Source organism: Danio rerio, chromosome 18, assembly GCF_049306965.1.
Source record: "Danio rerio strain Tuebingen ecotype United States chromosome 18, GRCz12tu, whole genome shotgun sequence".
Classification (NCBI taxonomy): Eukaryota; Metazoa; Chordata; class Actinopteri; order Cypriniformes; family Danionidae; genus Danio; species Danio rerio.
In genome coordinates this window covers 23,806,031-23,828,621 of record NC_133193.1, presented here as the reverse complement: position 1 = coordinate 23,828,621, position 22,591 = coordinate 23,806,031, and the positions used below count along the sequence as shown (strand labels likewise).

Sequence of the window (22,591 nt, the reverse complement as noted above, 5' to 3'; positions counted from 1 at the left end):
TTGACCAGAGATGCCCAAACTATGGCCCACAGGCCAAAGTTGGCCCATATTAAACTTTGATTTGGCCCGCCATCCCATCTGAGAAGAGAGGGAGAAGGATGGGGATGGTTTCAAGATTGTCAATTCAAATTTAATGTAACCCTTTGTTTGTTTGTTTTATTGTTAAAGTTAACTGCAATTAAATGTTTCAATTAAATTCAGTTCAATTTCTATTTATTTTGAAATATTATTAAATAAATTAGGAAATTACCCATGGAAACTTTAATGTAATATAGTTTGGTAAATTTATCTTTAGCCCACGACCCTCAATGATATTTAATTTTGGCTCTTCATACAAAAAAGTTTGGGCACCCTTTTTCTAGACCACTGCTGTGTATGGAGGATCATGAAGCTCTCGTATTTCATAAAAAAATTTATTTGTGTTCCAAAGAAAACAAAGGTTTGAAACATTTGATTTTTGGCTGACTTAATACTTTAAAGTTACGTAACACTGACCACAGATCATGACCATTGACACCAATAATCTACCATGTAAACCGATTTTTTTTTTTTAATCTGATTAAGGTCATAATCGAACTAAACAGAAATCAGATGAAGACATGTGAGGTGTGCTGATTTTAGCCGCATTATTGAAGTACAGTACAGACAAGTAAACACCTTAATCAAACAATTCCAGTCATGTTGGACTTTTCGCAGTGTTTTGCGAAAGGATAGTCTTCACACGTGGTTTGACACTATTCTCTGCACCTACCGAGTCAGTGAAGGACCACAGAAATCTGCATTGTGAAATGCAAAGTTGTTTTCCCATATGCTGTGCGGTATCAAATTACATTGAAACAACACTCTTCCAGCAATTCAAACTCACATACAATATCTCGTTTGTCACAGGGGGCATGCATGAAATATTCCTGAATAAAAGTGAAACTGCCGAACTGCAGTTAAAGTTGACTCATTAAATATTAAACACCCGAAATTACATGAAACTGTAAGAAATTCAGTAAGAAATATCAGTTTACATTAGTAAATATTTATATGCCGTTAATCATCATCATAATAATAATAACAACAAAAAAGGTTTCTTGAAATTTCTTAGAGATGTTGCAATAGTACTTCTCTATTTAGTCTGTCTCAGTTAGTTCTTTTTCTTCATGTTGATGGTGAGATCAGATCTCAGTGTGGAGCACTGCCTGCTGTGGCAAAAATCTCACTGGATTACAGTGAATGACAACATGTACGTTTGGTAATATACACTGATATTTCCTACTGACACACTACAACAAAAATGACTTTGCGGATCCTCAGACACCAGTTTACAAATCTTTTTGTTGGAGCAAGTTACAATGATGAGGAGTTGTAGATTAGATTTTTGGTAATGTGGAATAGCTCTAGGCTGGAAATTGAAATGTTACCAGTACGGGTCCTATAAAGACGGCATTATGAGCATCACCACTGTGCCCCTGAGCAAGACACTAAACTAAAGTGTCAAAACGGCACACCAGAGACACGACATAAAAGAATTAAAATAGCAGAAATAAACTCACTGTACTGAGTGGATTGCTATAAAACAGCAGAGTTTTACTCACTGGCATTTAAACAGAGTAAGAAATTACTCATAAATACTCACAAGAATAAAGAAAGAAAGACTGAGAATTAGAAAGCACAGCATATCTGTTGCCGTAATCACAATGTAATGCATTTGGATGCAGCTACACGCTATAGTTTGTACAGGCATCAGTATTACTGCTAATCACAAAACAACACAGGTTTTTCTTTTGGTGAACATACACACATCTCTGCCTTTTTAATTGCCTATGATGTAATCAAGAACAAGTTATTTCCTCATGAAGGAAACTACACAAACTATGAAACTAGCCAGCAGCTAGCTCTCTGCAAATCTCACATGGTAGCCAACTGAAGCTAAACAGGGCTGTGCAAGGTCAGTACCTGGATGGTAGACCACATGGGAAAGCATGATGCTGCAGGAAGAGGTGTTAGTGGGACCAGCAGGGGGCCCTCAACCTGGGTTTGTGTGGGTTCTAACACCCCAGTATAATGAGATACTATACTGCTTAATAAGCACCGTCTTTTGGAGGAGGCCCTGACTCTCTGTGGTCATTAAAAATCCCAGAATGTCCTTCGAAAAAGAGTAGGAGTTAACCCCGGCATTCTGGTCAAATTTGCCCACTGGCCTCTGTCCATAGTGGCCACCTCCATATCATAATTAGCTTCATCACTCTGTCTCCTCTCCACCAATCATCTGCTGTGCAGTCTCTTTGAGTGTCCAGAAAAGCGCTATATAAATGTAAGGAAATATTATTATTGTTATTATTATTATTATTATTATTATTATTATTGTTGTTGTTGTTGTTGTTGTTGTTAAAATTGAGACAATGAACTGGCAATTAGGAATTGAGAACTTTAGAATATTATAATGAAGAAATATTTCATAAAAGACAATAAAGATATTTAACATTTAGATTTACAAATTTTAAAATATATATTTTTATTTAAGCTGATTATGATTACAACAGATTATAATCACATAAAATAATAATAACAAAAATAATAATAAAATTAGTTTGTATTTTGTTTACACTGTAAGATAGTGATTTAGTAATTGGCAACTTAATTATACTTGCATATAGAATTGCATTTGAAATTTTTATTTATAAATTAACAAGTTATGGAATGATTACTTCTACAGACTACTTTAAGTTTTAAAAAACAAACATCATCATAATTTAGGGAAAGGTTAGTCTGCTGTCAAATAGCCTACGTAAAGTTTAATATTTTAAATTTAATAAATTATCCTATTACTATTTCTTAAATATTTAATAAAACATTCATATGTTTCAATTACATAAACACCATTTAACATAACACCAAATAACACCGAATAACACCAATCAAAGGAATGCTTCAAATTAATTAGACACACATACACACAAACACGGACACACGATATGGCCCAGTCTTTAGCGAGGTGTGTGACTGTATAATAATGGCGAGCGAGGCCCTATTTTTAGTGCCCAAGAGTTGAAGCTCTATAATTAGAAAGGCCTAACTTTAACTGGCGCATGTGGAAATCATTAGTTTAAGTGGACATTCACACAGGTTTCCCAGAACCACTGTATGATGTTACTCACTCATGTACAGCAAGCTGACGGGAAACCAAGTGGAACAGAAACAGGAAGCAGAGGGCAGAATTCTTTACAAGTGTGTGTGGCATAACCGGCACTTAAAAATGCATGTAAATACAAAAAGCTTTGATAAAACAACCACTGTCCTGTAAGTACATATTTGACTTTGTGTTCAGGAGCTCATCCTCAGCATCAGTCAAGTTGTGTGATAAGACCACAGAGACACTAGGCAATCAATCAGGCATCGCTGGAGCTCAGAACAAGCATCAGTAAATCTGGCTGCTTCTGTGATCGATAGCACTTAGACGAGACAGAATTAAACCATGCTGCTCTACACTTGAACCTGCAGTGAAGTTACATCAGTTTGTGCCATACACGCATACATTGGATTCACAAGTTCATGCCGACTTACTCAATGCAAAATTAAAGGCTGAATTATTGAGTGACCACCATATCACGACGCACCTTGTGCGTAACAATACTTACAAACCGCTAGTTAGCTGTGGGGTTCAAGTCTGTCATATGTTCCTCTGTGTCAAGTTTCTTCTTGGACAATTTGTTTACACATATACCTGTAATGCTACTTTACAGTACAAGTGGCTGTAGTGGCACTTAAACTTTAATTTGAAAGTACAGTAAACACAAAAACAAAAAGTATCTATTTGGAACTTGACACTTGTCAATCCTACCAAGCTGACCAATCCTAGCGCTTGCATTACATGTCGTTGTGACATGACAGAGATGGCGTAAGGTTTTGTAACCATGCGAAGGCCATGTCAAACCATCCGTGTGTAATTGACGCAGAAGTTTAAACCAGCCTTAACTTTGCCTGCAAATGACAGACGAATAAAGAAAATGCTCAGATCTTAAAGAGATATTCACCCAAAAATCACAATTCTGTTAATAATTACTCATCCTCATGTCGTTCCAACTCCCAAGACCTTTGTTCAACTTCAGAACACAAATTAAGATATGTAGATGAAATTCGAGAGATTCCTTGTGCTCCATAGACAGTAATGGTCCCAAGATGTTCAAGGTCTAGAAATTCAATTCAATTCATTTTGATTTCTATAGCTCTTTTACAAAGTAGATTGTGTCAAAAGCAGCTTGACATAGATGATTATAGTAAACTGAAACTGTGTCAGTCCAATTTTCAGAGTTGAAGTTCAGCTTAGTTCAGTTTAGTGTGATTTAATTTTTAAAAATTTTTTCCCAAACCATGCAAGTCAGTGGCGACAGCTGTGAGAAACAAAGTTCACCAATTGACCAAAATGAAGGTAAAAAAAAAAAAAAAACCTCGAGAGAAACCGGGCTCAGTTGGGTACGACCATTTCTCCTCTGGCCAAACTTCTTGTGCAGAACTACAGTCTAGACACCAGAGGCTGGAAGTAAAGACAAAGTACTAATAAAAGATCCTAAGACAGGACCATATGGCTTCAGTGGTTCAATCAGTAACAAAACAACTTTATTCAACAGTTCTTTTCCTCAGTTTCAGTATACTTTGTGCATTCATGAGCACTGTGAACTGATGAATACCCTGGAAGCCTGCATGCGATTTCTCAACTTTCAAGTCACAGATCTTTTTTCAAAATACATCAGCAGCCCACCAAGTGTGAGTTGCATAAAAAGCACATTGCCCTCATGAACATGCATCCTATACTAACACAGAGGAGAAGCAACTCTTAAATAAAACAATTATTTCTGTTTTGTGTGCACAAAAGGGTATTTTCATAGCTTGATATTCCTATTGAACCACTGAAGGCATATGGTCTGTTTTAAGGATTGTTTTGGTACTTAAAATTTGACCTTTTTGGACTTTAAAAGTCTCTAAAACAATGCTGTATATGAAGGATGAGGAAGCCCTCAGATTTCACCTAAATATCTTCATCTGTGATTTCATCTAAATATCTTCATAAATATCATCTAACAACAAACAAAGGTCTCAGAGGTTTGCAACGACATGAGGCTGAGTGATTGATGGCATAATTTAAATTTCTGGGAAAATTAACCTTTGATATTTTTTTTTACCATAAACTAAACTATAGACTTTTACCATAAACCATAAAACTTTATTGGCATTTTTAATTATTTTATAATCACTGAATGGAGCTCTGGAAAGAATGATAAATACACTACAGTGACTCAACTAATATTGGCAACCTTTATTGAAAAAACTAACTAAAAATACTTTTATATATATATATATATATATATATATATATATATATATATATATATATATATATATATATATATATATATATATATATATATATATATATATATATATATATTTATTTATTTTTTATTTTTTTTATTTTTTTTGTGAAATCCTTCAGAACTGTTTGTGGTGATGCTGGTGACTTTCTCACCACAAAACAAACTAACTTCTGCAATTCTTTAACTTTGATTCTTTGGTCACCTTAACCATCCTCCTAGAAAGACACCCCGTATTCCATTTGATTCACAATATGTCCAGTTGTCTGAAAGTTCCTAATTACTGTCCTGATGATAGAAATGAGTGTAAGTAAATCTGCTATTTTTTTTTTGTCACTTCCCATTTTGTGAAGCTCAATAACCATTTTCCTCCAATCACAGCTCTATTCTTTGGTTTGACCAATTGTGATGAATGACTGAGTTTGTCTGATGCGTTACCTCATATTTAAAGCCATGTGGAAAAAGGTTGAACAACTTGAAAAATTTGTTGAACAATTTCCTGCACAGTCACCCAGGTGTACTAAAATATGTCAAATATCAATGGGAATATTCCCAGGAATATGTTTTGGTCATATGTTCAATTCAACGATTAATCAGTTACGACAACTGTAGCGCACCTTTGTTTAGAAGATTTTTGTTACGTGATAAAACTGTGCTGTGTTTGTTTTGTTTTTAATGAGAGCAGAGATTATTTTCATATTTTGAAAATATGGTTAAACGTCTAAACAATAACCTTTCTTTAAATTTACCAAGAGTGCCGATATTAGGAGGGGGCACAGCAGAGAAAATGTTTCACTGAGAAAAAATAGGTTGTACTATTACGTTACAATTCAAACAAACCTCGTAATGTTACAGTTCAAAATTAAGTTACCAGTAAAATGGTGTGGAAATTTGTTTGATTAACTTGCCAGATCCAATTTTTATTTTTATTTGGCACTTGGTAAGTGTTCATTTTAAAATACACACTCAGGGCTGCTGGGTGAAGCAACAGATGGATAAAGAAACTGAAGTGCTGTACAATAACATTTCAAAGATGCTTCAGTGTCAGTGTTCTTTTACTTTTTCAAATGTATTTGGCATCCACTGGGCCTTATTTATCAACAAAAAGCTGAACAAATAATAACAAATAATTTAATACAATATCAATGTAAGCGAGGATGGTTTTGAAAACAAATTACGTTAAAATTGTACATTAAAATGTTTGTTAAAATATGTTATTTTAAAGTATGTTAATATATATATATATATATATATATAAAGATCAAGCCCACTGCACAGAAATTGCTTTTCAATAAAATTCTGAGCATAACATTTTTTATCAATTAATTATACACATTCATTTTCTTTTCGGCTTACTTCCTTTATTAACCTGGGGTCGCCACAGCAGAATGAACCACCAACTGATCCAGCATTTGTTTCACGCAGCGGATGCCAGCTGCAACCCGTAACTGGGAAACACCCATACACTTTCATTCAAACACATACACAACGGAGAATTTTTAGCTTTCACCTGTGCTGCATGTCTTTGGACTAGTGGGGGAAACCGGAGCACCCGGAGGAAACCCACTCAGGGAGAACATGCAAACTCCACAAAGAAATGCCAACTGATTCAGTCACGGTTCGAACCAGCGACCTTCTTGCTGTGAGGCAACAGCACTACCTACTGTACTGCGCCACCGTGTCAGCCCTAATTATGCACATATAATGATAAACTTAAAGATAAATGTTAGTTTACTTTTGTATTGGGGGTGGAGGGGGGGGGTGCAGTAAAAAGTAAATTTATTAACAAATTAAGGCTGATTTATACTTCTGCGCCAAGTAAATGATCCCTTAATGTAGTAGAAGTAGCTAAAATTCGCTCATTCAGCAGTGGGAACCGGTGGAAGTGCAACAACTTTAACCATAAGGTAAACACAAAACAAAAGTGTTCATCTGGAGCTCCTTCTTAGAACCCAACGCTTGTAAAAATTCGCTCCAACTAGCTCGAGGCTCTCGGCTCAGTCCACGCTCGTTACTGCAACAAAGAGCTTGCACTTTGCATCGCTGCGACATGTAGTTACATTTTAGAAGAGATGCATGTCAGCGTCTGTGTCAGCCATGACGAGGCTATGTGACTGCGCGAAGGCTGCACCAGACCATACTTGTGCGCTTGACGCAGAAGTATAAATCAAGGGAGTTACTTTTCGGAAAAAACAGTTGAACAGAAATCATTAAATGTTAAAACTGTTCTCTGCACATGTTACTGTCCAAAAGTTTAGGGTCAGAATTTTTTATGTTTTTAAAAGAAGTCTCAAGTTCATGCTTCGACTGCAAACTGCAGAAAAAAAGTAAGATTATTTAACATTCAGAATAATCTAGAATAACACTTTTTAAATACAATTGAAAAAGTACATGATATCTTTGATAGCAAACAGAATTTTAAACAGCCTTAATGGTTGTCATGGGATCCTTCAGAAATTATTCTAAATCTAATGTGCTTCTTTTGCTCAGATCCATCGCAACAATACAAGTAATTAACAAATTTAATTAAATAAATGCATCTATACTGAATACGTGTTCACTTATTTAATAATTTTGAACAGCACTGTATACTAATATATTTCATCACTTCACAAAATCAGCAATATGATACATTTATAAGCGTAAAACTAAAACAACCAATGCTCCAAGAAAATGTTGCTTTGTGACACATACTGCATTAAACAATGTTAACACTTCCCATAAACTGTTACCATTTTCCATATTTACTCCATCTCTTCATCAACCTACAGGGAAGTAACAAAGTAAGATCTGTCTGTATGGAAAGAGGACAAAAACGCAGAAGGAAGAAGTGTGTGTATTACCATCGTCAGCAGTTCTGCAATGAGGCGCAGTATGACACTGTTAAGTAAAGAAACAGAGAGCCACTGTGTGTGTGTGTGTGTGTGTGTGTGTGCCACAGTGCTGACTCAAGCCCTCTAACCTCAAATCACACAAAAGAGGCTTAAAGGAAGAGAAAGGAAGCCAGTGAATATTGGAGACAGGTACCCTTTGTGTTTAGGCTCCTTCTGTGCAGAGTTTAAGCTTGAACCCTGCTGTGCTGAAGCGAAACAGCCACTGGAATATGAAGAAGGCTGATTTAAAGACAAAGAAATTATATCCAAGCATTTAGAGAAGCCATCAAAATCAAAGCCAGACACGGAGAGTTTAGCAGAGGCAGACTGAACGTAGGGTATTTTTAGCATGGACATTAAATGACAGTCGTTTGGATGATAAAGGATGAGAGAGGTGGGGTTCAAGTCGCTTTCCTGCTGTGCAAACCAACGCCCTGTACTGTATATCCTGCGGCGGGAAAAATACGACTTCCTGTTCAGCAAACATTCACAGTCTCAGAGGACGGACAAGAGTGTCTGTCCTAAATAATCTTATGTAAGGAGCAGCGAAGACTGAGGGCAAGAACCCTACATTGTTTAAAGGGTCAAATCAACCTATAATGAAAATGATGCCATCATGTTTTTCATCTTCATCATACATACAGTGATTTGGTCCTCCATTTATTCATTCATTCATTTTCTTTTTGGCTTATTCCCTTTATTAATCTGGGGCTGCCACAGCGGAACAAACCGTCTTCCTCCATTTAAATCCACTTAAAACATTGACGCTTCAAAACGATCATAAAGAGATCAAAACAATAAAAAAATGAATGGATTAATCCAAGTCTTCTGAAGAGACATGATCACTTTATATAATGAAAAGGCTTAAATTAGGATTTGTTCCCGCATAAATAGGGATGATTTAATATCAAGCATTTGCTGTTACTCAGTCTTGACCTGATATCTGCATTTTATCAGTGCTAGGAGTCGATGATTATGGTGCTTCAACAAAATCCATTTTTTTTTAAAAATGTGGAAGATGACTATGACATACAGGCTTAATTAATAATGTCCAAACAATAATCTCCACACTATAAACAAAATTTGTAATAGCTTAAATCCTATGGTTAAATTATAAATACATATTTTCTAAACATATCGAATTATGCTCAGTTAAAAGTATCAATTAGCCTAAATTTAACCTCAACCTACCAAGCAAAGGTTGGGATTTTATTATTTAAGGACTTTTGTTTTAAGAAATTAAGCTGGATATAACTGCAAACATTTAAGAAAATAAAATTTTAATTTAGTTAGTAAGTAAGTAAAGTTTATTTATAAAGCCCATTTAACTTCAGTTTGGCACTGACCAAAGTGCTGAACAAAATCAAAACACACATTCTAAAACAGTGTAAAATAACAATAAAAGTATCAATAAAAATAATAGTGACAACAATGCACAATAATAATTGAAAGCCTGGGAAGGCAATAGAAAAAAAATGTGCAAGTCCGGACTTAAAAATAGTGAGTGAAGAAGCACTCATAATGTCCAGTGGCAGCTGGTTCCACATATGTGGAGCAGCGACTGCAAAGACTCCATCTCTCAGTTTAAGTTGTGACTGAAGAATTTGTAGTACAACTTTATTGGTCGCCCTAAGAGACTGAGGAGTTAAATGTAAATTAAGAAATATTCAGAAATATAAGAAGGTGCTTGCCCGTTCAGTGCTTTAAAAACAGTAAGTAAAATCTTGAAGTTCATTCTTTCCTTTTTGGCTTGGTCCCTTCATTAATCTGGGCTCGCCACAGCGCACTGAACCGCCAACTTATCCAGCATATGTTTTACACAGAGGATGCCCTTCCAGCCGCAACCCATCACTGGAAAACATCCCTACACACTCATTCACACACACACACACACACACACACACACACACACACACACACACACACACACACACACACACACACAACAGTCAGTTTTAGCTTACCCAATTCACCTATACCACATGTCTTTGGACTGTGGGAGAAACCGGACCATGCGGAGGTTACTCCACACAGAAATGCCAACTGACCCAGCCGAGGCTCGAACCAGCGACTTTCTTGCTGTGAGTCGCCCCAAAATCTTGAACTAAATTCTAAAATGAACAGGAAGCCAATGAAGGGAAGCTAAAACTGATGAAATAGGAGTTAAAATTCTAGCTGCTGCATTTTGAACAAACTGTAACCGTGCCAATGAAGATTGAGGGAGACCAATAGTCTAGGCGAGATGTGATAAAAGAATGTATGACTTTTTCCAAGATCTCCTCGGCTGATAGTAACTATTCTTAATGACTGAGCTAATTTGTATGACTGAACTAATTTGAACAGTACACTGCAAAAAAATGCTTTTCTTAGATTTTTGAATAAAAATATATATAATAATCTGCCAATAGGGTCAGCAAAATAGTCTTGTTTTTCCTTTCAACATAAGATTATTTTGCTTACCCCACTGGCAGATTATTTGGCTTGTTTTAGGGAAAAACTTGATTTGCTTGTCTAGAAAATGCGTCTTGATTTAAAACTTTTACGATAATTGGACTAGAAACCAGAAAAAAATCTAAGTAAGAAAAGCTTTTTTTGCAGTGTATAGGATAGCTAATTTTAATAGAATTAGTATATCTCATTCTCACTTGCTATACGTAATGCATGGAACTTTGTTATTATTTCTATTATTATTATTATTTAATAATCTGATGGGATTTCACTCCTAAAAATAGAAATGTCAACTGTAAGAAAACATGGGGTGTGTAATGATATAAAAAAGCTGTTCATACAGCATATGCGACTCTGTACCACAAAACCATCCTTATGTAGCTCATGTATGTTTTAAAAACAGCCAAAAATACATTCCATGGGTCAAAACTATAGATTTTTTTTTAATGCCAAAAAACAATCAGAATATTAAGCCATGATCATTGTCTATGAAGATATTTTCTACTGTAAAAATAATAAATCTCCATCTCTGATTAGTAATATAGATGTAGATTTTTTTTTGGAACTCTCAGATTCCAGATTTTAAAAAGTTGTATTTCAGCCAAAGACTGTCCTATTACAAAACATACATCAACAGAAAGCTTATGTTCACAGCTTTCAAATTAAGTATAAATCTCAATTTCAAAAAATGGACACTACTAACTAATGATACAGGGTCACAAATGTGAATCCTTTCATCAAACAATGCAATTTTTTTTACATTTCTGCACAAACAATTTGAAGCACAGGAATTTTGAACTACAAATAGGAGGAACATAAAATTTTTCACGTTTCATTAAAATATCCTCATTTGTTTTCCGAAGCCTTATAGGTTTGAAGTATGGCTGCACAATATATCGTTTCAGCACTGATATTCGCAATGTGTGCATCTGCAATAGACACATCGCATAGATACGCAATGTTAAGTTGACTTTTCCAGTGTATTTTTAAATTTACATAAATAAAATCCTAATGCATGCAATGTTTATTTCTCTTTTATCTTTGCTTTGTTGCATTACTCTATACTTGTAGTTTGTTTATAACATTTTATGCACGATTTACTCCTCTACATGGATCTGAGAATAGATCTGAGAATCCTTCAAGCAAACTTATGTGTGTGTTGTTTAGCAATTCATTTGTGTTGTGCTTTATTTTCATTTGTTTTAATTCATTTATTCTTCATTTAATTATTTTTTTTCATCATATGATCATAAGTCATTTATACAATTATCACTGTATCATCATATTGATAATTGGTTAATAAATTAATTATTGTTATTGATTATTATTTGTCATTTTATTTTGTTTTTATATTTTCTCATTATTATTTTCCTATAATTACTGCTTTATTGGGGTTTCCTTTTTCCATATTGTTATAACCTTATGTATGTGGATTCAAACGAAACTTGTTTTCATGAGTGATAGATAAGAGAATGTCTCTATCTCAAGATCTTTATTGTCTCTGGACAATGTTTATGAAGCAGTAATTTTCCATTGCTGTTGCTAGTGGTATAATAACACTTGTTGGATTTATCCTGGTCAGACGAAGCCTGAGCATTGAATCAGACGCAACTAAGATTATTCAATAAACTCAGCTCTTTCTTAATCATCATTACTTCGTCTCATGCTTCTGCTCCTCTCTGGTTTTCTCAGTCAACTCCTATATTGATAGGAGACGGTCAATTCAGTTGAATACTGGTTAACAGGTTTGGGAATTGGAAACTCTGTTGACGTGTTGTCCAGATACCTGGAGAAACTGACATTTTCTGACTAGATCTGGCATTCGTGGCTGGATCTTATTTATCTGGCATAGAGATGGTGATCTAACACAATCAATCGAAATAATACATTTTGTAACGTTTTAGGGACCAGTTCTCACTTTATTAGCATGTATGTTACGAGATATTGGCTTCCCATTAGATCTTATAAACTACATATTCTGCATGATCTTAGTCTACATCAAAAAAAGTGTGACCAATAATTAGTTCCAAGTATAACAAAGTACATCGCAATACATGTCAGAATATCAACAAAATACAAAATATCGCAATGTCAGATTTTTCCAATATCGTGCAGCCCTAATTTGAAGTAAATGCTAACAGAATCATTCATTTCATTTTGTAGTGAACAACTGCTTAATCTCCCTAAAGCAAACACAACCTCCACACTTGTTCTGTTTAGACAATAACGGACGTTTCTTATAATTTAGTAGAGCATTAGCAGAGAAACAACCCACATCTGTGCACACTGCGGCTGAAATATAGCTCTGTGTCTGCTTTTCCCCACAGGCAGATCTGGAATTATGGGATCAAAGACTCGCTATCGGAGCTGTCAGAGATCAATGACACGTCTGACATTCCCTCTAGTCCTGCACGGCAAACACACACACAGACGTCTCCATCCATTTACTAGCACCAACCACACTGGAGGAGATCACATCTAATTACTGTAATATAACAACATCAATAACAAAGAATTAATTATAGCCGAGCGCTAATGAGATATTCACTTCTGCGTCAGTGGAACACAAAACAGAACCATTAAAAACCACTTTGTTTCATTAATTAACTGACACAATAGTTGTAAACTGTAATTTCACTTGAGCTGAGAAGGAGCAGAACAACAAATGGCTAAACTATAGGGGTTGTACCTGGATCCAGAGGAGAGCGGATGGGGTGGCTGTGGTTCAGAGGACACGGATGGCTCTTTTGTGTCCTCCAGCAACTTCTCTTCGTTTTTCAAAAAACTCTTGGCTTCACGTGATCTGGCATCCACCTCTTTAGTGACCCTGTGGAACACAAAAAGAGATATAATAGTCAAGATTAGATTATGAAGATATGAGTCAGTCATTTTTGCTTTCAAAGAAATTAATACTTTTATTTAGAACAAAATTTAAAAAGATTAAATATGACTTTACACGTGTTACAGAATATATACTTTTCAAATAAATGCTGTTTTTGTTTGCTGTTCATGTAAGTATTAACAAAAATGTTAAAGCAGTTTTCAACATTTAACAAAATTACATTTTACTATATTTTCCTAATAGAAATATAGCTATGAAAAAAGAGGAGATCTCGTAACAATTCAATTCGTTTTATTTCATTAGGGTCTGATTTATTAAAAATTTTTAATAAAAAAATGTTGACATTTAGAGCATCTTTTTACTAAAAAGAAAAAAACTGTTGTTTAGAGATTGAATATTATTCATTCAATCAAATTTAGATTTTTATATAAAATGTCTAAAAACATGGCACCTATTATTTTTTTTAACAAAAGCAGGTCAATTGTTTTGGAAGAAATGTCATCATTAATTTACAGAATAAAACAAACACAAATATTATTTCAAATTGCAGAGAAACTGATGGTAACTTAATTTCACATTATTATATATTATTAGGTACACCTTACTAGTAACAGGTTGGACCCACTTTTGCCTTCAGAACTGCCTTAATCTTTTGTGGCATAGATTCTACAAGGTCCTGGAAATATTCCTCAGAGACCATATTTACATGATAACATCACGCAGTTGCTGCAGATTTGTTGGCTGCACATCCATGATGCGAATCTCCCGTTCCACCACATCCCAAAGTTGCTCTATCAGATTGAGTTCTGGTGACTGTGAAGGCCATTTGAGTACAGCGAACTCACTGTCATGTTCAAGAAACTAGTCTGAGATAATTCACGCTTTATGACATGCCGCGTTATCCTGCTGGAAGTAGCCATCAGAAGATGGATACACTGTGGTCATAAAACAATGGTCATGGTCAGCAACAATACTCAGGTAGGCTGTGGTGTTGATCAATGCTCAATTAGTACTAATGGGCCAAGAAAGTATCTCCCACACCATTTAACTACCACCACCAGTCTGAACCATTGATACAAGGCAGTATGGATCCGTGCTTTCATGTTTTCAACGCCGAATTCCCTACCATCCGAATGTTGCAGCAGAAATCGAGACTCATCGGACCAGGCAACATTTTTCCAAGCTTTTATTGTCTAATTTGGTGAACCTGTGTGAATTCTAGCCTCAGTTTCCTGTTCTTAGTTGACAGGAGTGGCACCCGATCTGGTCTTCTGCTGCTGTAGCCCATTCGCCTCAAGGTTGGACGTGCAGTGTGTTCAGAGAGGCTCTTCTGCATACCTCAGTTGTAACAAGTGGTTATTTGCGTTACTGTTGCCTTTCTATCAGCTTGAACCTGGCCATTCTCCTCTGAGCACTGGCATCAACAAGGCATTTGCATTTACAGAACTGCCGCTCACTGAATATTTTCTCTTTTTTGGACAATTCTGTGTAATCCCTAGAGTTGGTTGTGTGTGAAAATCCCAGTAGATCAGCAGTTTCTGAAATACTTGAACAGCCCATCTGGCACCAACAACCATGCCATGTTCACAGTCACTTAAATCACCTTTCTTCCCAAATCTGATGCATGGTTTGAAATGCAGCAGATCGTCTTGACCATGTCTACATGCCTAAATGTGTTGAGCTGCTGCCATGTGATTGGCTGATAAGAAATTAGTGTAAACGAGCAGTTTGACAGCTAAACATTGCATCATAGTCACAAAACATAAAATCAAAACTAGTGAGGGTATATGACTAAACCTCAGAGGGGTCACTGGATTGCTTTTGAGATATTTTTGAGAGATTTGTCGAATACATCAAGAAATTGACCGCAAGTAGCCAAAAATTTTCTTATTGAGCTAGTCCCTAAAAATCTGAGTCTCTCCATCTGAATAATAGATATTATGTCTGAAATCCAGTTCTGAAATGAAGGGGGTAAAAGTGATTTTAAAATGTTATGCACTAGTCTTTTAACCAGGACCATGCCTTGCATAAAAGTCTCTTGCGTTGTTTGAGGGAGAGAAGATGTTTTTTTTTTTTTTTTTGTGAAAAGCTAAAGATGGCAAGCATTCAGCATTTGGTAGAAAAGGTCTGCTATAAGCCTTGGAGTACCAGTCAAATATGTTTGTCCAGAATCTTTTCAGTGAGGGACAGAGCCAAAAGGCATGAGCAACCGTGTCTGCTACCTTGCATCTATCACACATTGGTGAGACAGACGGAAAGTTTTTATGTAGCTTGGCTTTCGTGTAGTGTAGCATTGTCTGACCTTGAATTGAATCAATTGGTGTCTGCTGATTTAATTTTTTAAATATGATACTTTTGTTTGGATATTTCACTATTTTTGCAATTCATGCAATTCATACCTATTTTAAGAATCAAAAGGCCCCTAAATATTTTTGTGCCACTGTATTCTTTAAATAGAATAGAAGTCTTAATATAAATCCCATCTTGGGTTCATAAAAAGAGTTCAAAGCTTGTCGTTGCTCTGTGCTTGGCAGGATTTGAATATTTTACTTGCTAAGCTTTGACTGTGTGACTGCCTCATAGACACAATGCCCTGGAATAAATTAGTGAATATCAGCAATAATTTGCTAAACAAGATAAGATGTGAAGACAGCATCATGATAGACTATTAAAAGACAGTGTTCACTGAAAAGACCCAAATATTTCTGTGTCTATGACTTCATTAACAGCATCCAAACATAAACATTATGCATGCAGTGCCTTCTCTGTACAAAACAGTATTTCTTAAAGTTGCACTAACACAATTTTGCCAAATGATACTGATATTTGAAAGAACCAAAACCAAAAAGTCCAAAATCCAACAGGTTTTCCCATTTAAAAAAATCTGCTAACAAGTAAATGTGTAGAATTAGCACAATAAACATAGCAAAGCTGTTAAAAGTGGGTAACAGAGAAGAAAGAATGTATTAAAATAAGATGGTCAATAAAAACATGATTGTCTGCAAGTGTGTTTTGGGACTTGGTCTGACACTGTGGTCTTTAAAATACTGCTTAGCGCATGTTGATGTGATTTACTCATTTTGTGGCTTTGTAGAGGAAACAATTCCCTATTTTTTGTGGTGAAACAAATTTGGGGTTGAGTTAAACTCTTATGCTTTTAAATTTACAAATGTGACCCATTCTTTTGTTCTCAAAGATATTCCCAAGCTTTTATCTTTTGAATACATTTTCAATCTTCTTGTATAGACCATTCCAATGTGGTCATGTCATTAGCCCATGAACATTTCCTGCTTGTTATCGAACTATTCCAAAACTGTAAAAAGAGGCAATTCAATCATGACTTAATGTTAAAACAGCTTTCATAACATTAATTAATAAATATGCGTCTCTTTTTGGATTATCAGAAGCTATAGAAATTTAAAATGTAAAACCAAAAATAAGTTGGGACTGTTGTTTACATTCCTCAAAATGGTCTATAGAATGCTAAATTCTTTATTAATAATCAAAAAGAACTTAAATCTCCTTTATACATTCCCCTTTCATACTGAACTTAACTCTCTTACTCTTTTAGAGGAATAAATAAAAATTAAAGTGCTACATTTCTGATGCATTATGACAACCTTTTTGAGTTGAAGTCTTTTTTTATGCTATTGATGATATCATAGCTTGATTTAGGCACAATAACAATGTTTTTTCCTGTATTATATTTCACATGCAAGTGATGAGACTTTGTCTCATCTCCTTGTTGCTGTTTGAGTTTGGCAATAAGCAATAAAAAATATTACTGCCGCTTTCACCTCAAAAGCAATCGTTTGCACAGCTTTTTCATGATTAGATGCTGCCATCTAGTGGCCACACAAACGACTTGTACTTACCGAACCTCTTCTCCAGCAAAATCGAACACCTTAGTAATTGTGATTTTGGAGGAATCTTTGGGTTTGTCCTCCTTCTGGGAAGACGCTGTAGAGAGTTTACTGGGTTCATCTGTAGCAGCTGCGGATGTGAACTATATGAGATGGAAAAAAAAATGCTTATTAGTTTAAAATTAAAAAAGCAAAATCACAGAAAATGCTATTTAAATATAACAGTGCTCACCATAAATGTGTATACCGCTCACAGATCTCTCTTTTTTAAATAATAATATATAATCTGTCTAGTCCAAAAGAAGTACACGCAAATTAAAATGTAAAAAATTGGAAAGAATTATTCAATTAAATTTTTTTTTTAAAAATAACATATAATAACAACTAAATAACAAAAATGTAACATTTAGTTGAAATGTTGTAATTTGTCATTTTTTTCTCCAATAAAGTGTTTAATAATGATAATAATGAACTATAATTTAAATTTATTTACTTTCTATTCTAAAAGATGATAAGTAACTCTTATTTTACTGGACATAATGATTTGTTAAAACTGTTTTGTTTAAAAACACCAAATATATTGGCTACATTTATTGAGATTATAAAATATGAGTGTGTGTGGACGAATGTGTGGATGGAAAAATATTAATTTTCAAAAGGGGGTTTACTCATTTATTCTGAGCACTGCATACACTCACACTGAAACCAATAAAAAATAGACATAAAAAGACAAGGGAAAATAAGAAATCTGATGTTAAAAGTAATTTAAAAAGTATTCATAAATGAGAGCATTTTGATTTTCTATTTACAGTGGTCCCATAATTTTATTTCAAATAACATGCGAAATTGCGAATGTGCATGTTCAGTGTGTGTTACTTCCAACTGTCATGTGCCCAGCGCACCTGCTGTGCGAGACCCTTAAGGATAGAGTCTGCTTTAGTTGTGTGGATTAGTGACTGCAGGAAAAAGAACATTACGCTGGATGCCAACATTATCCTCACAAAAGCTAAAAAGCTTTATGAACCTTTTGCTGACAGCAATGAATGTTTGCATCTGACAACAGGTTTTGATCTTTGGTATCATTCTATAATATAGACTCATTTTTCTATGATGGTTTGAACTTTAAGAGTATTTAAAGAAGAGAAGTGTTAAAATGCTTATGCCTCTCTGAGAAAAGTATCTATTTTAACAGCATTAAAACATCTAGAATAGTAAAAAAAAGCTGACTACTTCACAGATTTTGTGGGATTTCACTGGTTATTTTTTACAACGTAACTCCCAAGAATTAAGAAGAACCACTCTTTTAAAATCTAAACAGGGTTTCTGCAGGTTTCACAAAGTTGAATTTAAGACTAAGACATTTTTAAGACCATTATGAATGAAATCTTCAACCCATAATGAATTTTCAAATGGCTGAGATGGAAAAGATTTTCATTTGCCCTATCAAAAAAATTATTATAATTTAATACTTTCAATATTACAATAATACATTAATAATAAACAATAAAAATATTTTAGATTTTATTTCTGAGCTAAATATTTTAAATATTATGTAAAAACAAGCAAGCTCTACTTGTGTACATACATTTTTTTTCCACAGTAAACTTTCTTTTAAATAATTAAGAAAAAATTATTAACAAATGTTCATTCGTTTATTCATTTTCTTGTCGGCTTAGTCCCTTTATATCGTCACAGCGGAATGAACCACCAACTTATCCAGCATGTTTTTACATAGCGGATGCCCTTTCAGCCGCAGCCAATCTCTGGGAAACATCCACACACACACACTCATACACTACGGACAATTTAGCCAACCCAATTCACCTGAACCGCATGTCTTTGGACTGGGGGGGAAACCGGAGCACCCAGAGGAAACACACGCGAACGCAGGGAGAACATGCAAACTCCACACAGAAACGCCAACTGAGCTGAGGCTTGAACCAGCGACCTTCTTGCTGTGAGGCGACAGCACTACCTACTGCGCCACTGCGTCACCTGAACAACTGTTTTAAAAAATTTTAAAACTATAATAAACTAAATCTATGAACAACAATCTGTCCAGGTCAATGTCCTTCAGCAGTAAATACATCAACAGAGAAGGACCACAAGAATGCAGAACAAATGGTAGGGCTTTAACTAAAAAAAAAAAAGTTTAACAATAACAATCTGCATTAGCAAAATAAACATAGTAAATTTTGATTTCACACAGACTTTAAACAAAACCTCTTTTATTTGTGTTTGTATTCTTGAGCTGATACTTTACCTTCTGAGAGCTTGCACTTGGAACTTCTGCTTTGGGTCTAGGGATATCACTCAGAAAACTAGCCCAAAGATCATCTGCTTTCTTCTTCTGCCGCTCTTCAATGTCTCCTACTGACTTGGTTACAAAATCGTCTTCCTTTGGCTCATCTTCGTCCTTCTGCTGATCTGCTGTACTTGCCTCGCCATCCTCCACCAGTTTGAGGCCTCCTTTTTTCCTTTTTCTTTGGAAACAAGGAGAAAGTGACAACTACAAATTAAAACAGTTGTCATTTAATCACGGTTCACTTGCTCCAATTGCTGAGCTTCTTCTTTTGAACAAAAAAAAAAAAAGACGTTTTGTAGAATGCTGGAACCGTCAGCCGCTGACTTCCATAATATTTTTTCCTACACTGTATGTCAATGGCTAGCGGTTTTCAGCATTATTAAATTTTTTTGTGTGTTTAACAACAAAAAAAAGCCCCTTAAGATGTTTGGAACCACTTGAGTTAAGTAAATTGTAAGTACATTTACATTTTTAAGGTGAACTATTCCTACAAGTGGGTTTAAAGTAAATGTCAGTAAAATCATCTATACCTCATATTACACCTGCACAAATTAATAAATTTAAAACCGATATCTCGATTTGAAAAGGTGTAATTTCACATCGCAAAAGCTACGATTATTTCAATTATTACTATGGCGAGAGAGACATAGAACATAGAACTACATCGTATAATTATTATTTACCTATAGGCCTATTATTTAAGATTTTATTATTAATTTATAAAACTTCATTATATTTATAATACTTTGATGCATCACTTGCTTTTGTTCATATCACGGACAGTTTACCTAATAAAGTTTATTAAAATATTAATAACAAGAGAACATGGGCTGCTCTCCAAAAGCAAAAAAGATAAAATTTACATTAGTTTATTTGCTATAAATGCTCATGAAATTGATATGAAGAAAAATGTAACACAATCTAAATGTTAAGGATTTAAATTAGATTATAAATATAATTTATTTAATTTAATTAAAAATAATGTAGTTATTATCTTAATTTGTCATGAATGGTTTTAAATATACAGTAGCATAGTGTAGCGTACTTTGTGAATATGCTTGGTTGGTGCCGATAAAACCACCACATCAAACCTGCAGCTCCTTTATAAAATTACAGTAAATTGCAAATCACAATTTTGATTAGATAAATCGCAAATAGATTTTCTTTCTCCAAATCGGGCAGCCCTACCTCATATGGACATCTGCTTTACTTTTCTTCTTTTTCTTTGTTAAATTTTCCGGCGTCTGCCGGTCGTGATCCTCCCCTTCCAGCGCATCCTCCTTTACACAATCATTAATGTCATCCTCACTCAAGTTATCATCTGATCAAAGAAAAAAATGAAATAAATGTAAATAAAATCACGACAATGAGACAAAACAAACATGCAAACATAGTATTTACTGCAGCATAGACATTTGAAAGGACAATGTATAATATATGTAATATAATATTTAAAAATAATATGAAAAATGCCAAACGTCCCTTTCAATAACTCAAGATTAAAGTATATTTACAACTCTTGGGAGCAGTACAATATGAAGTAGCAGATTTCCAACTCCATTGACCTTCATTTCTCTATATACTGTTAGTTAAAATCTTTCTAATATTTTCCATAGTTAAAAATGAGTATTTTTTCCTTCTTAGTACCAGTTTGTAATTATTATGAAGATTAAGACAGTTGCCCAACAGCATGTATGATTGTTTACATCTTTGTCATCACTCTTACTGCCAGGTGAACATCTTTCAAAAACTAACGTATTAATAGTTACTTAAATATGAAAACATTATAATGCAGGGGTCTTCAAAGAGGGATATGAATATCTCACACACAATGTATGTAAACAGATGTATGATTTTCTAGATAATTATTTATAAATGAAAGCAAAGTATGAGCATTATCAATGTATTCGTTTTATTTATTTGTGCCTGCATATTAAATAAAAACGATGTAAACAGGGGGACAGTATAGGTATACATATACAAAGAACAGTCGAGTTAGCTTAGCTACATCACTACTCTTTCATATATATATATACAACCATGCTAATTTCATGCTAAACATCTTATCGTTACCTGAAGGGACATAGTCTTCATCTTCGTTTGATGAATAACCATCCGAGTCGTAATCTGAATAATTCATTCTTGTGTCGTACGTGCAGTGCGCTGTAGAATTAGCTGCTAAATCAGAGAAAAACTCCAAAAAATACTTGCAAGAAACACTGGGGCTAACCAGCTAGCTTTGAACAAACGTGTGGTTGCTTTACTAAAAGCCCAGCATGTTAGCTTGCTAGCTTCATCCGATCGCTAAAAGAGCGACTCAACGGCTCATCGTCAGCCTCCAGGCTCGTCGTTTCTTTCATCTTCAAGTCCTTGAGCTAAAATTAAAGACACAATATTTAGAAAATGTTTTTTAACAACAACAATATCAACAAATATTCAACCAAACGGTAGTAAAGCATTGTATATTGTGTAATTAATCTAAAGATAACGAACCACAATATATATTATAGGTTGTTTTGATTGTATTCTGTTGTATTAAACTTTTTAATGTTTATAATATTTCTAATTATGTAATTAAAGGTAAATATATTCTTAAGGTTAGCAATAATAACAGCACAGAGTATACAAAAAATAATAATTAAAAATCTATAAATACACCAATATATTCTGTTACAAATTATTTATATCTTAAAAAAACGTTCAAATCATGTTCTAAAACGGACAAAAATACAACAACAACAATAATAATAATAATAGGGATTATTATGACCATTGTTATATTAGTAAAGAATTAATATAATATATAGTTATTAAAATATAATATATAATTATTAAAATAAAATTATCAATAATAAGGATTGTTATGACCATTGTTATATTATTCATTCATTTTCTATTCGGCT

The 22,591-nt window shown here is 34.3% G+C and overlaps 1 protein-coding gene across 4 annotated transcripts in view; it reads right to left on the bottom strand.

Moving 5' to 3' along the window:
• Positions 1-21,969, bottom strand: part of cfdp1 (craniofacial development protein 1) — a 70,783-nt gene extending 48,814 nt beyond the window's left edge. For 2 of the 4 annotated variants that reach the window (XR_012393766.1, XM_073929431.1), the window contains exons 1-5: positions 21,762-21,969; positions 20,877-21,009; positions 19,647-19,866; positions 17,396-17,526; positions 13,368-13,505 (exon numbers count right to left, since the gene is read on the bottom strand). Coding sequence is in view for 3 of the 4 variants with exons in the window: in XM_073929431.1 (XP_073785532.1) it covers positions 13,368-13,505; positions 17,396-17,526; positions 19,647-19,866; positions 20,877-21,009; positions 21,762-21,828 (689 nt within the window). In the remaining variant the exon portion in view is untranslated. Of the gene's footprint in view, positions 1-9,056; positions 10,095-13,367; positions 13,506-17,395; positions 17,527-19,646; positions 19,867-20,876; positions 21,010-21,761 lie in introns of those variants that run through there. The other 2 variants (XM_073929432.1, NM_001100035.1) reach the window with 2 other exon arrangements.
• Between the last annotated feature and the right edge of the window lie 622 nt (positions 21,970-22,591).